The 16,572-nt window shown below is 41.0% G+C and overlaps 1 protein-coding gene across 3 annotated transcripts in view; it reads left to right on the forward strand.

Moving 5' to 3' along the window:
• The window catches only part of chd4a (chromodomain helicase DNA binding protein 4a), a 35,749-nt gene extending 19,191 nt beyond the window's left edge, over positions 1-16,558 (forward strand). For 2 of the 3 annotated variants that reach the window (XM_062056622.1, XM_062056623.1), the window contains exons 19-41: positions 2,630-2,803; positions 2,916-3,057; positions 3,151-3,282; positions 3,358-3,475; positions 3,566-3,690; positions 3,773-3,865; positions 3,946-4,084; positions 4,164-4,333; positions 4,413-4,590; positions 4,658-4,747; positions 4,842-4,933; positions 4,999-5,132; positions 5,212-5,356; positions 5,426-5,576; positions 5,662-5,768; positions 5,843-6,062; positions 6,131-6,181; positions 6,262-6,450; positions 15,304-15,412; positions 15,487-15,619; positions 15,697-15,892; positions 15,966-16,147; positions 16,235-16,558. In XM_062056622.1, coding sequence (XP_061912606.1) covers positions 2,630-2,803; positions 2,916-3,057; positions 3,151-3,282; positions 3,358-3,475; positions 3,566-3,690; positions 3,773-3,865; positions 3,946-4,084; positions 4,164-4,333; positions 4,413-4,590; positions 4,658-4,747; positions 4,842-4,933; positions 4,999-5,132; positions 5,212-5,356; positions 5,426-5,576; positions 5,662-5,768; positions 5,843-6,062; positions 6,131-6,181; positions 6,262-6,450; positions 15,304-15,412; positions 15,487-15,619; positions 15,697-15,892; positions 15,966-16,147; positions 16,235-16,249 — 3,085 coding nt within the window. In that variant the 3' untranslated portion in view covers positions 16,250-16,558. The remainder of the gene's footprint in view (positions 1-2,629; positions 2,804-2,915; positions 3,058-3,150; positions 3,283-3,357; positions 3,476-3,565; positions 3,691-3,772; positions 3,866-3,945; positions 4,085-4,163; positions 4,334-4,412; positions 4,591-4,657; positions 4,748-4,841; positions 4,934-4,998; positions 5,133-5,211; positions 5,357-5,425; positions 5,577-5,661; positions 5,769-5,842; positions 6,063-6,130; positions 6,182-6,261; positions 6,451-15,303; positions 15,413-15,486; positions 15,620-15,696; positions 15,893-15,965; positions 16,148-16,234) is intronic. The other variant, XM_062056625.1, reaches the window with a different exon arrangement.
• The last annotated feature ends 14 nt before the right edge of the window (positions 16,559-16,572 follow it).

Here is a 16,572-nt window from a genome sequence, read left to right on the forward strand (position 1 = left end):
TTAGAAATGGCATTAAAACAATATGATAGATTTTTGAGCGCCGTGTGTAATGTTCTATATTTTCAATGGAACATTTAAAATGTTGGTGTTGTTTACTTGAGACTTATCTCCTATGTTTGACTGCCATCTACAGGTCACACTTATAATTACACCTTGGACCAAATAAAATAGTGTAGCATCCCGGAAGAGTTGGTACTGCAGGGAATTCTGGGTATTTGTTCTGTTGTGTTTATGTTGTGTTGGGGTGCAAATATTCTCCCGAAATGTGTTTGTCATTGTTGTTTAGTTTGGTTTCACAATATGGCACATGTTTATGACCGTGTTGGTGTTGTTTATACGGCCACCTTTAGTGTGACATGTATGGCTGTTGAGTAAGAATGCCCTTCATTCACTTGTACATGGGTTGTTCCAAAAGCAACATGGTCATTAAAATTGGCTGTAATCATACAGAATGACATTTCTTCTTGACATCTTCGATTTAAGACCTTTATCACCCCTTCCAACGCTCCGAATGCATTGAGGTGGGAAAGCTATAATAGGTTAAAAAAAACACGTCCTGGAGACGCGTGGACTTTCAGAATTTTGCGTCCTTTCTGATTTCAATGGCGTCCGTTCTGATTTCAATGCGTAAAAAGACACAAAGTGCGTTAACGCCAACACTGAATGTTTTTTAAATAAAATGAATGTATATTGTTCTATTGTGTGGCATCTTGAGATGAAGATACGTTGATTGACAGTCCAAAAAGTAACATGTCTTCCTTCACTCGTTAGTTTGCAGTTTTATGCATTTTGATGTATAAAATATAAAAAATCGCAAATCAAATCGCCGTTTTGGAGAAAAATCGCAATTGTGTTTTTCCTCAAGTGTGCAGCCCTACTAAAGGGTATAAAATTAGTATGGAAGCTGGACTAATAAGAAGCTAAAAACCTACCACTTTCATGTGTACGGTCATGAGAAGATAACTTTTTTTTGTTTTTTACAATGTCAATTCGAAGTTGTGGAACTTAATCAGCATGAAATAGATTATTAAAAATGAATAAATGAGCATTGATGGCAGTTGATGGCAATAACAGTTGAGTTTATTTACCCATATGCATGAGTAACATTTCCCCAAGGGGCTCAATAGTTAATCTTAGTCTTATATCAGTCAGTAATACAATTGCTAATTAAGTTACTTATTTATTATTATTTTTTTGTACTATTTTTTTATAGTGCTTTAATTTGTAATCTGTTATTTCCGACAGTAATAATACATTATAATCTGTGAGTAATATGTGATTTTATAAATATCTTGTTGTGAAATTAATCAATGCATTGTGATAAAAGTGAAACTGATTATTATTAATTTCAGACTATAATGGTTCAGTCAAAATCTATAGTTTTATCCCTAGATGGTGGAGCTAATCGCTAGCTGACAACTAGCATGTCAATTGCTAGCTCGATTAAATACTAACATGAATACAATACACATTAACCTATTTCCCCATTACAAATGTCAGACCCGAATCTAATATTGTATAAACAAAATGCTGTCATTCAACAGGGCTCTTACAACGCAGACTGACAAAAATAAAGTTTTGTTCTAATCATCTTTATTTCAATAACAAATTGATACAAACCAAAATTACATCAACATCATCATTCTTGACGACAACAATGTGATCATGAAACAAAAAATTTTATAAACTTTTCAAAATGTGGTCATAAGAAAAAGATGAGTTGTTGCCAGACTATCATTATTATTCAGACAATAAACCAAGATATTAAGACATAACTATTATACAGTAAAGATGAATATAAAGATCCATACACAGAAGTGTCTACACACAACAGGAAGTGAACCCATGTGTCACAAACAGGTAGTGAAGCACACCGTTTTGCCTTAATCATGACGTAAAGGTTTTTGAGTGCCTTTAATGGCACGCTAAAACCTTTACAAATTAGAACAGGAGAAGATAAACATATTTGATGTATCCCATTAACAATTGACTCTTTAAAAGACAGAATAATATTTGATCTCTTCTGCCAAGGAAAGCATATTGCCAATATACTTGTGGCGCTAAGGACGTGGCCAATATGATATTATATAACTTGATGCATATATTTCACTTAAAAAGGCTATTAAAATTTGTACATATAATTAAAAACACATCTGTTATTAGTATCAACACATATTTTTTTCTAATGTTATCGTTTTGCTCTCTTATTCCATTTCAATTGCTTATTGTACAATTTAACAAAGGCTGGACTATGTTCTGCCCTTCCTGAATGTTGGAATTTAGTTTGCCAAATATGTAAACAATTCATCAATATACACATGAAGTTTTTGAAATAAATATGGGGAATATAACGTAATTAATAGACTATATATTATATATCCGTTAATAAAATATCTTGCGTAAAGTTGTTTTCATGTTAAGAATAACAACTCATTATAGTATGCGGCTCTTATTTTACCATTGTGGACCCCACAATCCATAATGAAACCCTGAGGTATCAGTATGTGAACAAGTATCCTACTTTTTGAGAACTTTCAACAATAGTGATAGATTTGGTCACAATAACCATGATATGAAATGTTCTTATCACTACATCCCTACACGTGACTAAGAATTCATGTTTGTTTAGCAACCTGGAGGGCTTCCTGGAGGAATTTGCAGACATTGCCAAAGAGGACCAGATCAAGAAGTTACACGACATGTTGGGTCCGCACATGCTCAGGAGGCTGAAGGCCGATGTGTTTAAGCACATGCCCTCCAAGACGGAGCTCATTGTCAGGGTAGAGCTCAGCCCCCTTCAGAAGTGAGTCTAGCATGGGGAGAACCTCTGTGGGTGCTCTGGTCTTGTACCCTGAAAGTTTGGCCTTTGCTCAGATAAGAAAGAACATCCTTTAAAAAGTGTTTTCTGTCTACAGGAAATACTACAAATTCATTCTGACCAGGAACTTTGATGCTCTGAACACCAAAGGGGGGGGGAACCAAGTCTCGCTACTCAACGTTGTCATGGACCTCAAAAAGTGCTGCAACCACCCCTTCCTCTTCCCTGGCGCAGCAATGGTATGGATGCATCATGCTGCTACACAGATGATGATCAGTAAACTTTTTCTTTATTGATATTTTTTGAATGCCAACTATCCTAACTCTTAACAGGAAGCTCCAAAACTGCCTAACGGAATGTATGACGGAAGCTCCCTCATAAAGGGGGCTGGGAAGCTGATGTTGCTACAGAAGATGATGAGGAAGCTGAAGGACGGAGGACACAGAGTGCTAATCTTCTCTCAGGTAAGACGCCGCACTCTGATGCCGTTTTTCATGTTTGATCAAACTGACTTAGCAGCTTCCTCTGTTGCCCTGCAGATGACCAAGATGTTGGACCTGCTGGAGGACTTTCTGGAGAATGAGGGCTACAAGTATGAGCGCATCGACGGAAGCATCACAGGAGGGATGAGACAGGAGTCCATCGATCGCTTCAACGGTTCGAAGCTTCCTCTCTGCTTTGGCTGCGTTTCTTAAGACAATGGCCGCTTCATGCAGATGATTGACATCATGTCTTTGAACTTCTCAGCTCCTGGCGCTCCGCAGTTTGCCTTCCTGCTGTCGACAAGAGCCGGAGGTCTGGGAATCAACCTGGCCACTGCCGACACTGTCGTCATCTATGACTCGGACTGGAATCCTCACAATGACATCCAGGTGCGTCGCCACTGCTCTTGAACGGCGTGACGCTTACTTTTTCTTCATAATTTGAGCTCATTTTGTTCCGCCATGATTGCAGGCCTTCAGCAGAGCTCATCGAATTGGTCAGAACAGAAAAGTGATGATCTACCGCTTTGTCACCAAGGCGTCAGTAGAGGAGAGGATCACACAGGTAAAGCGCAAGTGCACCGAAGTGCAGGCGTCATTCCCCATAAGGCAACCTCATGACTCTACCCCTCCTTCATCCATTAGGTTGCTAAGAAGAAGATGATGCTGACCCACCTGGTCGTCCGGCCTGGCCTCGGATCCAAGACGGGCTCCATGTCAAAGCAGGAACTGGATGACATTCTCAAGTTTGGAACAGAGGAGCTCTTCAAAGATGAGGGAGAGGGTGAGACGCCACTGCCAGTGAAAATAAATACGTCATGCAAAGCAATCCTTTTTCACGACCCCGTTTACCTTTTGCTCAGGTGAGAACAAGGAGGATGACAGCAGCGTCATCCACTACGACGACAAGGCCATCGACCGCCTGCTGGACAGAAACCAGGACGGCACAGACGACACAGAGCTGCAGAGCATGAACGAGTACCTGAGCTCCTTCAAGGTGGCGCAGTATGTGGTCAAAGACGAGGAAGAGGAGGTGAGTAACACTCGCACACTATCAAGCGTGCCTCGTGCTTTATGTTTACCACTTTTCCTCTCCTGTTTTCACTACTCAGGAGGAAGAGGTGCAGCGTGAGATTATCAAGCAGGAGGAGAGTGTTGACCCCGACTACTGGGAGAAGCTTCTGCGTCACCATTACGAGCAGCAGCAGGAGGACTTGGCTCGCAACCTGGGCAAGGGCAAGCGCATCCGCAAGCAGGTCAACTACAACGACGGCTCGCAGGAGGACAGAGGTAAGACTCCAACATTCAAATAACTATCTGCATTCTACTCATTGGCCCGTTCTTTATCATCTTACAGCCGATTGGCAGGATGACCAGTCTGACGGCCAATCGGATTACTCCGTGGCCTCCGAGGAAGGAGATGAGGACTTTGATGAGCGAACAGAAGGTAACTTTCTGTTGAAAGATCTTGCTGTTCTCCTATTGGCAGCGGTAAAGATGTCTAACATTGACGTCTCGCCGTGTCCGTCTGTCTTGTGCAGCCAACTCACGCAGGCCCAACAGGAAGGGCCTGAGGAACGAGCGAGACAAGCCGTTGCCCCCCCTGCTGGCCAGGGTGGGAGGCAACATCGAGGTAAGCCAAAACACTTGCACAGACCAGTGTTGAAAGAGTAAACGCTAATGTTAGGAGTCGCACAGGTGCTGGGTTTCAACTCTCGGCAGAGGAAGGCCTTCTTAAATGCTGTGATGCGTTATGGCATGCCCCCACAAGACGCATTCACCACCCAGTGGTTGGTCCGAGACCTCCGAGGCAAATCGGAGAAAGAGTTCAAGTAAGAAAGTCTGCTTTGTGTTGGAACAAATAAATCCAAGGCATCCATGTGTTAAAAGTCCTCTGTGTGTCACTGTCAGGGCCTACGTTTCTCTGTTCATGCGCCACCTTTGCGAGCCCGGGGCTGATGGCGCAGAGACCTTTGCAGACGGCGTTCCCAGGGAAGGGTTGTCACGGCAACACGTCCTTACCCGCATCGGCGTAATGTCGCTTATCCGTAAGAAGGTACAGCATTAATAACGTAGATGGCTGTCACCTTTTTAAGTTGGTCCAAGTGACACTCTGCTTGTCCAGGTTCAGGAGTTTGAACACGTCAACGGCCAGTGGTCCATGCCCTGGATGGCCGAGCTAGAGGAGAACAAGCGAGCCGCTCAACCCAGCTCGCCGGGAAAAACGCCATCCACGGGAACCCCTGCTGACACCCAACCCAACACGCCCGCTACAGGTGACTCATGGAAACGGTCACACCTCTTGTAGGAGTAAACTTTCTTGTTGCCGCATAGTAACATGATGTCAAAATGTTTCTTCAGTGGACGAGTCAAAGAGCGATGAGGCAGTCAAGGATGGAGAGAAAGACACAAAGAAAGACAATGAGGCGGACAAAAACGGCCAAGACACCACAAAGACCGCCAGTGAGGTGAGAACTCCGAACATTTGTCAGACGACTTCAAGACCGAAAAGCACAATCACGAAATCCACTTTCTCTTCCAGGTAATCTCCATCCCAGATGACAATGATAAGAGTTCGTCTGAGGAAAAGAAGAACGGGGAGGAGCCTATGGAGGTCGACAAGGCAACCAATGGAGAAGCAGAGAGCGGGAAGGACGGCGAGAGCGAGAAGAAGAGTCCGGAGGGAGGAGAGGACTCTGCGTCTCCCTCAGAAGCCAAAATTGAGGGGGTGGAGTCTAAAAGTCAAGACGCTGAAGTTAATGGTGAAATTTTATACACACACTCACACATCTAAGATGGAAAATGTATGCTAAATGTTCTTTTTTTCTAGAAGAAAAGACAGAGAAAATGGACACTGCTTCTCCCGCAGACGACAAGAAAGGTACCAACCCATTTGTTCTCGTGTCAAGTCATCGTTCTGATGTTGAACTCTTAACACATCCTCTCTCGACCATTCTGCAGACGCAAAGGAAGAGAAGGAAACTCTAAAGCCGGAGGAGGCCACCAAATTGCAGAATGGCGACAGCAGCAAGGAGAGCGGAACCTCAGCCAGCACTGCTGTTGTCACTGCTGCCACTGCTGCAGCAATCGAGGAGAAGAAGAAGGCAAAGACCCGCTTCATGTTTAACATTGCGGACGGAGGCTTCACAGGTACACTTGCATGCACAAAAATATTATGTGATATTATTTTTAGGGCTGTCAAACCATGAACATATTTAATCCCGATTAATCACATTTTGTATGTAGTTAACTCATAATTAATTGCGATTATTACAGAAGTTGTTTTTATCTTCACCAAGGGTACCAGATCATTTTGAAGTTTTTAATACTATCAACATGAGTATAGTTCCCTCTATGTGTAGTTGATTGTGGCACAAAGCTACGGCAAAACAAAAACAGCCACATGTTTAAAATAAGTTGTTTTTTTACGTGAAAACAAATATATATTAACTTTACAGATACGAATACATCATTTTGCGTGTGGATCGGTCGATGTCCGGTTGGAAAGTTATGAATCGGTTGATTGTAGATCTACTACGAAATATAGCTGCTCTAATCTTGCGAGATTTCTGTGATGTAATACCAGACTACCGTTCTCGTTTACGACTGATGACAGAGCAATGTAACAGACTGCACCGAAAGAGTTTACAAACAATGCACCCCCAAATATTAAATCTAAAGTGTGGTAAACGTTTGTATTATTCTTTTAAAAGAATGCTGTTGTGGAAAGTATGGCCATGTGTAATGTTTGGAAAGCAGTGATAAAGTAGCGGCAGCATGACTAATCTGAGCAATCACCTGTTGTGACGGCATCGAAACACTCAAGCCGGCAATGACGGAGCTAAGGATGCTAATTCTAGCATAGCTACCAACTGGTAAAACAAGAGGACATTGATTTGAAAGACTTCCAGCTCCAACTTGGCCACAACTCTGCGAGGTAATCACATCATCTATTACACTGTTCATTGTGCTAAAAACTTAGTTCAGAGCTGCCAAACCTGAGAGTCATGCAATTGAAACCTTTCTCACGCCATACTTGACATTTCTCAGGCCTATATTTCCCCCTTTAACTACTCTATTTTTAAATAATAATAAACTTGTTTCCTCGCGGTCTGCCGCAGTTTAAGTAATTCTGATTGACTTATTTTCCACACACACCTCAGCATAGTGTTGTCAACTTCGAGATTTTCTCACTAAATCTAGTAGCTTTCCAACTCTTACTGACTTTCCTTCTCAAATGTGACTAGAGACAAGTCTTAGCATTTTTTTTGGGGGGGTGGGGGTGTTTGGAGACATGAAAGCGCTCAACACTCTGTCCTCAATGTACAAGCGGTGCTGCTGTTAGCCTTTCCTCACAGGCGTTCCCCTGTCTACTTAATATCTGCTCTTAGACAACTTGTACTAAAAACACATTTTGTTGTAATTTTAAGTGCAATCACAATTCGTCAGAGCAGAGAGGAGACCAACTCACTCTGCAAAGCTGCCGCTGTTTCTGCCTTGGTTGAGATGTAAATATTTCATCACTGTCACGCTTCAAATAAAAACAAACCTATTGTTCATGTCAATGAGACAAATTTGGTTCGTTCTTGAGAAAATCACAAACCTTCAGATTTTTAATCAAATTTTATACTCACATTTAACATGTATAACACTTTTTTTTTTTTTAAACTAAGAATCAACAGAAGAACATTTATTTACAGTTGTAATTATAATTTGCATTTTTGAACTCGCATTTTTTTTTTTAAGTTTATGAATTTCAATGGCTTTAAGTTGATAGTTCTACTATTTGCTAGTAATACAGGAACCACCTGTTTTGTGTGTCTATTTAAAAAAGAAAATAGACACAACATTGTTCTGACATAAATAAATAATAAATAAATAACATGACATGGTACATTTAATATTTTTTTCACCATGCATTGCTTACATTTGCATCGAATCGGAATGATTTTGTTAGTGAATTGTATCGTAACCCATGTATCAAGATTCATACCGGATTGCCATTTAAGGTAGAGATGCACACCCCTAGTGTATTTACTATTATTTACGCACTATTGATTAGTTATACACCAAAAATTTGACCACCAAAAAAAGATTTTGATCAGTGAACTTGCACTGCCAAAACAGGATGTTGTGATGACGTAAGCAAAGCGCACGCAATTGTCTTGAGCGGATGCATCATGACTGTGATGAGGCTGTATTTTAATATATCCGAGATGTACCCACGAACAGTAATCTGGATGCATTATGACTGCGATGAGGCTGTATTTTAATATATCCGAGATGTACCCACGAACAGTAATCTACAAAATGTGCAAATGTTAAGAGGAGAGTGGCGGCTTTTAAGGAGAGAACGTGCATGTGTGATGTCAGTGATGTTTTTTGGCACATTAGAGGCTCGAGTGACAGATGTAAAGCTTCTCCAAACATGAATAGTCTCCAATAACACCAGACTCAGATGCTAGATTTCTTTGCTTTTTTTTTAATTTATTTATTTATTTTTTTAAAGAAAATGTCACTAAAAGGATTGGAGAAGTCTCTAGAAACCATTTTCAACAAAGTGTAGTCTGAAGTACAAACCCCGTTTCCATATGAGTTGGGAAATTGAGTTAGATGTAAATATAAACAGAATACAATGATTTGCAAATCCTTTTCAACCCATATTCAATTGAATGCACTACAAAGACAAGATATTTGATGTTCAAACTCATAAACTTTATTTTTTTTTTGCAAATAATAATTAACTTAGAATTTCATGGCTGCAACACGTGCCAAAGTAGTTGGGAAAGGGCATGTTCACCACTGTGTTACATCACCTTTTCTTTTAACAACACTCAATAAGCGATTGGGAACTGAGGAAACTAATTGTTGAAGCTTTGAAAGTGGAATTCTTTCCCATTCTTATTTTATGTAGAGCTTCAGTCGTTCAACAGTCCGGGGTCTCCGCTGTCATATTTTACGCTTCATAATGCGCCACACATTTTCGATGGGAGACAGGTCTGGACTGCAGGCGGGCCAGGAAAGTACCCGCACTCTTACGAAGCCACGCTGTTGTAACACGTGCTGAATGTGGCTTGGCATTGTCTTGCTGAAATAAGCAGGGGCGTCCATGAAAAAGACGGCGCTTAGATGGCAGCATATGTTGTCCCAAAACCTGTATGTACCTTTCAGCATTAATGGTGCCTTCACAGATGTGTAAGTTACCCATGCCTTGGGCACTAATGCACCCCCATACCATCTCAGAAGCTGGCTTTTGAACTTTGCGTCGATAACAGTCTGGATGGTTCGCTTCCCCTTTGGTCCGGATGACACAATGTCGAATATTTCCAAAAACAATTTGAAATGTGGACTCGTCAGACCACAGAACACTTTTCCACTTTGCATGAGTCCATCTTAGATGATCTCGGGCCCAGAGAAGCCGGCGGCGTTTCTGGATGTTGTTGATAAATGGCTTTCGCTTTGCATAGTAGAGCTTTAACTTGCACTTACAGATGTAGCGACGAACTGTATTTAGTGACAGTGGGTTTCTGAAGTGTTCCTGAGCCTATGTGGTGATATCCTTTAGAGATTGATGTCGGTTTTTGATACAGTGCCGTCTGAGGGATCGAAGGTCACGGTCATTCAATGTTGGTTTCCGGCCATGCCGCTTACGTGGAGTGATTTCTCCAGATTCTCTGAACCTTTTGATGATATTATGGACCGTAGATGTTGAAATCCCTAAATTTCTTGCAATTGCACTTTGAGAAACGTTGTTCTTAAACTGTTTGACTATTTGCTCATGCAGTTGTGGACAAACGGGTGTACCTCGCCCCATCCTTTCTTGTGAAAGACTGAGCATTTTTTGTGAAGCTGTTTTTATACCCAATCATGGCACCCACCTGTTCCCAATTAGCCTGCACACCTGTGGGATGTTCCAAATAAGTGTTTGATGAGCATTCCTCAACTTTATCAGTATTTATTGCCACCTTTCCCAACTTTTTTGTCACGTGTTGCTGGCATCAAATTCTAAAGTTAATGATTATTTGCAAAAAATCAGTTTGAACATCAAATATGTTGTCTTTGTAGCATATTCAACTGAATATGGGTTAAATGATTTGCAAATCATTGTATTCCGTTTATATTTACATCTAACACAATTTCCCAACTCATATGGAAACAGGGTTTGTACATGGTACATTAAGCAACAACAATTGAAAAATAGAGCAAAATATGGTAATACAAATGACTAAGAAAACAGATTTGTTTTTTTAAATGTATGTGTAACTTTTTTTTTTTTTTTTTCAGCCTTTTTAAAGAAAATCTATACATCAGCGCCGATTATGATATACAGTATTTTCCAGACTATAGAGCGCACCGGATATTAGGTTTGCACGGTGCGACAAATTTACTCACAAATGTGATTCAAAATAGACTTGGGAATTAAACTGTTCATCGCATTTTGTTCCTAAAATAAATCCATCCAGATTTGATCAAACTAGAGTAAAATGATCGCCAACCTGTATAGCATGTTTGAAATATATTTATAACCATAACTAAATGGACAAGTGATTGATGCGGAAGTACTTATCACTTTGTGCTCGCTGAGAGCTGTGTGTGTGTCCCTTCCTCCTCTGCCATGTCCCGAGCTCCTACTAGTTCACACACTTAGGCTGGCTCAGCATTCCCAACACGTAAGAAAGAAGATCTTAGTTGGAGAAACCGTCAGTTAAAAAAACATTTTTTTTCCACCACCGTAAAAGTTGACACAAACTACACTGTGCGCTAGTAACTATGTAGGTCGAAGGAATATTGAACAACAAATCAATGATTGAAGTGAGGGACTTGCCATCCAAACAATACCCTGTTTGTTGACAAGAACATACAGAAGTACATTCAATATATTTTGTTCTTTTATATTTTTGTTAGCTGAAGAATTGAGCATAGCTTAATGTTTTTTATAGAAATTTGGAGATATTATTTGACTTTTCTTATATTATTTTCAAGGCGTTTTCTTTTTTCTTATCTCAAAACACCTCTTAAGTTGGGGTCTTATTATATAAAACCTACTTTTCTTACTTGTTGGTGCCTGTTTTTGTGTATTTGGATCATCGTCAGTCCCGAAATTTTTAAATCAAGGCATGGTAGAGATATTTAGTTACGTCAACGCATATTTTCATGTTTGGGTTAGTTTATGGGCCAAACAAACTATATCGGTATGAGTTTTGGTCCATATCGCCCAGGCCTACACTCGTGTTAGTGACAGTGCTAGTTAGTACAATTTAGGGATGTTTTCTCTGTTACAGTAGGCCTTATGATGGTATTGTGTTTAAATGTATGATTAACCATGTGTACCTTGTTTGAGTGTTAATAATGACATTGTGATATTCAAGACATTTCATATCCTACTAAATGTTTTTTGTGCTACACAAAATGTTCTGTGCTACAAATTGTTTTCATATAGTAGCACTGGTGCTACAAGTGAAAAAGCAAAATATACTTCCCTGATACAAGCCACACCCACTAAATTTCATAAGAAACTATATGCTGCAGATGTATACGTTGTGAAATTAGTTATTTACACAAACATTTTGTAAATGTTTATTTAGATATCTTAATTGTTTCCAAACATGGCGGTAAAACAGCTGATCAAAAAAAAACAGGAGTCATTGTCATGGACCCACCAGATGCGAAATTTCGCTCTCCAATCAGCTTAACAGACTCAATATCTCCATGGTGATGTTTTGGTGACTTCACTAAGGAAATTGTGAAACCGTAGCATTCTTTTTGCATTGTTTCTTTAAATTAATACTAACACAGACACTCGTAAATGTGTTAGCATATTAGCTAATGGCGCTAACTTCATTACATTACCATAGCACACATACAAATATGCATGAAAACACTCCTACAGACACACACACACACACACACATACACACACGGGAAGGTTTAGTAAGTATTAATAGTTTGTTGTATTGTATAACTTACAAATGTTGCTTGGAGTGATGAATGAAGAATCCATTTGAATAGAAACGCTATGGACGACTAGAACAGTGTTTTTCAACCTTTTTTGAGTCAAGCACATTTTTTGCGTTGAAAAAATGCGGAGGCACACCACCAGTAGAAATCATTCAAAAACTAAACTCAGTTGACAGTAAAAATTTGTTGTCACAATTGTTGGATATGACTTTAAAGCATAACCAAGCTGCATCACTATAGCTCTTGTGTGAAAGTAGGTGTACTGTCACCACCTGTCACATCACGCCGTGACTTATTTGGACTTTTTTGCTGTTTTCCTGTGTGTAGTGTTTTAGTTCTTGTCTTGCGCTCCTATTTTGGTGGCTTTTCTCTTTTTTTGGTATTTTCCTGTTGCAGTTTAATGTCTTCCTTTGAGCGATATTTCCCGCATCTACTTTGTTTTAGCAATCAGGAATATTTCAGTTGTTTTTATCCTTTGTGGGGACATTGTTGATTGTCACGTCATGTTCGGATGTACACTGTGGACGCCGTCTTTGCTCCGCAGTAAGTCTTTGCTGTCGTCCAGCATTCTGTTTTTGTTCACTTTGTAGCCAGTTCAGTTTTAGTTTCGTTCTGCATAGCCTTCCCTAAGCTTCATTGCCTTTTCTTAGCGGCACTCACCTTTTGTTTATTTTTGGTTTAAGCATTAGACACAATTTCACCTGCACTATGCCTCCCGCTGTTTCCGACATCTACAAAGCAATTAGCACCGGCTGCCACCTACTGATATGGAAGAGTATTACACGGTTACTCTGCCGAGCTCTAGACAGCACAGACACTCAACAACAACACATCATTTGCAGACTACAATTACTGGTTTGCAAAAAATATTTTTCACCCAAATAGGTGAAATTAGATAATCTCCCACGGCACACCAGACTGTATCTCACGGCACACTGGTTGAAAACACTGGACTAGAAGACGTAACGGCACTTTAGCTTTCAGTTCAAAGCCCTTAACAGAAGGGAATACTGTAGATGTTCTTCTGCAGTGAGCGAAGTTGTCCAAAAGATGGCACCATAGCGCAAACACTAACACCTTTTCAGTGTCTCTGCTTGTATTAATGAAACCTAATTGTTGAACTCAAAACGTTATGGCTGTCAGCAAAGAAAAATTATAAATTATCCGGACCGTTTTATAGGCCGCAGGGTTCAAAGTATAGGAAAAAGTAACGGCTTGAGTCTGGAATTTAATAACCTATAGCAGGGGTGGGCAATTAATTTTTACAGGGGGCCGCATGAGCAACCCGAGCACTGCTGGAGGGCCACATCGACAATATTTCAATTCAATTTTGCTCAATATTATTTTTGATATATACCGTAAGATAAATAATAATAATAATAATAATTAATAATAATAGTAATACTTCAACATAGTGTGTGTAACAGCATTCCATGACTAATATAAATAAATTAACATTAATAATAAATGACAGTAAAATAAGCACACGTATGACTGAGGAGTCATAGTGTAACTTTGTGTGGTGTTTGAGTTATCCGACTTTTTGTGTGGCCGTAAACGCACCAGTGGTTTAGTGCTATGCGTGTTGGTGACAGATGACAAGTTGGTTTTGGCCTGGTTTGTACGGCAGAAAATGACTAGTTTTTCGAGATAGAATTGTTTTACTCATGTTTTTGGTGTGGTTGTGTCCGAATATAAACAGTTTTGCTCAATAAAGTGATCGATATAATTCCTGTCCTCGAAGCATCTCGATAGACGTTACAATAATTGAACGGTGTTCAATTGAACGGTGTTGACGAACACCGTTAGGGCCGCTTGTTATCACTGTCACTCAAAGTTGCATTGCAAAATTACATAGAATAAATATGTTTATTTTGTTTAGAATTCAGATGGGATTTGATTTGGTGCGCGGCATATATTTGCTGTGCGCAGCAGACGCTTGAGCGGTGCGCAATTGCGCAGGCACGCACCTTAGAGGAAACGTTGCTTTGCAGTCAATGTCTTGTTGAAAACATGCCATTCTTCATCAACTTTTCTCTTTTTAGCGTCTCTGGTGTCTCTGGTGTAAACCGTGCATCACTTGTCGCTGCATGTGCACCTTCACTCGCAGGTTACACACGGACACACGCCCATAAATAATACTTTTCAAAATAAAAGCAGCACAGTTGTATTGCGCGCACGACATAGATGTTTTTTCAACTTTATTTTGTAATTTATAATTGGCCTCACGCGGGCCGGACAGGGACGCACAAAGGGCCGGATGCGGCCCGCGGGCCGCAGAATGCCCAGGTCTGACCTATAGTGTTGAGTCTAACGCCTTGTTTTTGTAAAATATAATTTACAATTAGAGCAAATTAGGTTTTCTTTTCCTTTTAGATTCATTTGAACATGAGTATAAGTGCAAATTTGTAACATTTCAAACCTTACAAATTAATATTTCCCTAAACTCAACTGCACCTTTATCCTTAAAATAATCATCTGAGGTTTCCGCCGATTTGATTGGTAAAAAATATTTATAATAGGTTTACATCATCAGACTTTCATCCTATAGTGGGCTTTGAGCCAGTCATTATTTCCTGCTGCAGCATTTAGAGTAAAGTAAGGTGTAAGTTCATATTTCCTCTTCACATTCAAGCCACTTTCATGAATGTATTGCTGAATAATTCTGCATCATCGTTTATCTCAGGATGGTTTCAGATGGTCTTGATGAAAAAATGTGACACATGTTGCCACGTCAGACTGCGACCCTTTTTTTATGTTGTCTCACGAGCAACGCATTAGCGCGACTGACACTGCGTGTGAAGGGGAAACAATTGGAGGAACACATAATGGACGTGCGCCCACATCAAACACAACATGCAGCCATGTTCAATGCAACTTCCCACTTGTGGCAGGGCACGTTAATCGTGCGTCAAATAAAGTAGTGCCAGTAAAGGAATTTAGTTTGTTCTCACATTATCTTTGACAGCCCTGATTATAAGTTATGTCACCACATAATATGATAAATTATGTTGTGTAATTTTAAATCATGTTCTGTCTTGTCAGAGCTTCACTCCTTGTGGCAGAACGAGGAGCGCGCTGCCACGGTGACCAAGAAAACGAATGAGATCTGGCACCGTCGCCATGACTACTGGCTGCTGGCCGGCATCATTCAGTATCCTTTTCTCACATGTGCTTGGAACGCCTTGTGGAGAGTTGTTGTTGTCCACCTTGACCGGCGCCCTCAAGACACGGTTACGCTCGCTGGCAGGACATCCAGAACGACGTCAAGTTCGCCATCCTCAACGAGCCTTTTAAAGGAGAGATGAACCGAGGAAACTTCTTGGAAATCAAGAACAAGTTCCTGGCCAGGAGGTTTAAGGTGCGACGCAGGCTTAGCGGCTCAGTAGGTTGTGTGTAATGTAATATAACGTGTGTGTGGTGTGTGTGTGTGTGTAGCTCTTAGAGCAGGCACTGGTGATCGAGGAGCAGCTGCGTCGCGCCGCCTACCTCAACATGTCTGAGGACCCCTCCCACCCCTCCATGGCGCTCAACACCCGCTTCAGCGAGGTGGAGTGTTTGGCGGAGTCCCACCAACACCTCAGCAAGGAATCCATGTCAGGGAACAAACCGGCCAACGCCGTCCTGCACAAAGGTCAGTGGCGTGATGATGTCATTGTGACAGAGAACCATGAATAAAACTCTTCTGTCTTTGCCTTGATGCTCAGTGCTGAAGCAGCTGGAGGAGCTGCTGAGCGACATGAAGGCGGACGTCACCCGCCTCCCGGCAACCATCGCCCGGATACCGCCGGTCGCCGTGCGTCTGCAGATGTCTGAGAGGAACATCCTGAGCCGCCTGGCGAGCCGAGGGCCCGAGACCCAGACCCAAACGCAGGCACAGACGCAACAGGTACGGACAAAGTCGCCTGCCATCGGTCTCCTCTGATTGGTGTTTAATTTGACCTTTGACCCCTTTTCCCCTTTTCACCTCGTCCAGATGTCACAGCAGTAGACTGAAGCTCAGCTCTTTACCTCAAAGAAAACCTGCCCCCGCCTCACCTTGACATTCCTCATTGATGGACATTGCGCCCAAGCTTGAAGCCACGCTCAACTCTCACCTAGCCCCGCCCCCCCATACAGACTTTTGTGGAAGATGGAATTTCTTCCTGACTCCGTGTTTAAGGTTGGGGACAGAAAGCTATTTTATTTTTTTCCCTCTTTTTTTTTTTTTCAACTTCTGTATTAATATTATTGATATAATGTTATTATGATGGTTTTTTGGGACCTAAATAAAAAAAAAAAATAAAAGCTGTTTATTTTGGTCAGTGAGGTACA

Source organism: Entelurus aequoreus, linkage group LG08, assembly GCF_033978785.1.
Source record: "Entelurus aequoreus isolate RoL-2023_Sb linkage group LG08, RoL_Eaeq_v1.1, whole genome shotgun sequence".
Taxonomy (NCBI): Eukaryota; Metazoa; Chordata; class Actinopteri; order Syngnathiformes; family Syngnathidae; genus Entelurus; species Entelurus aequoreus.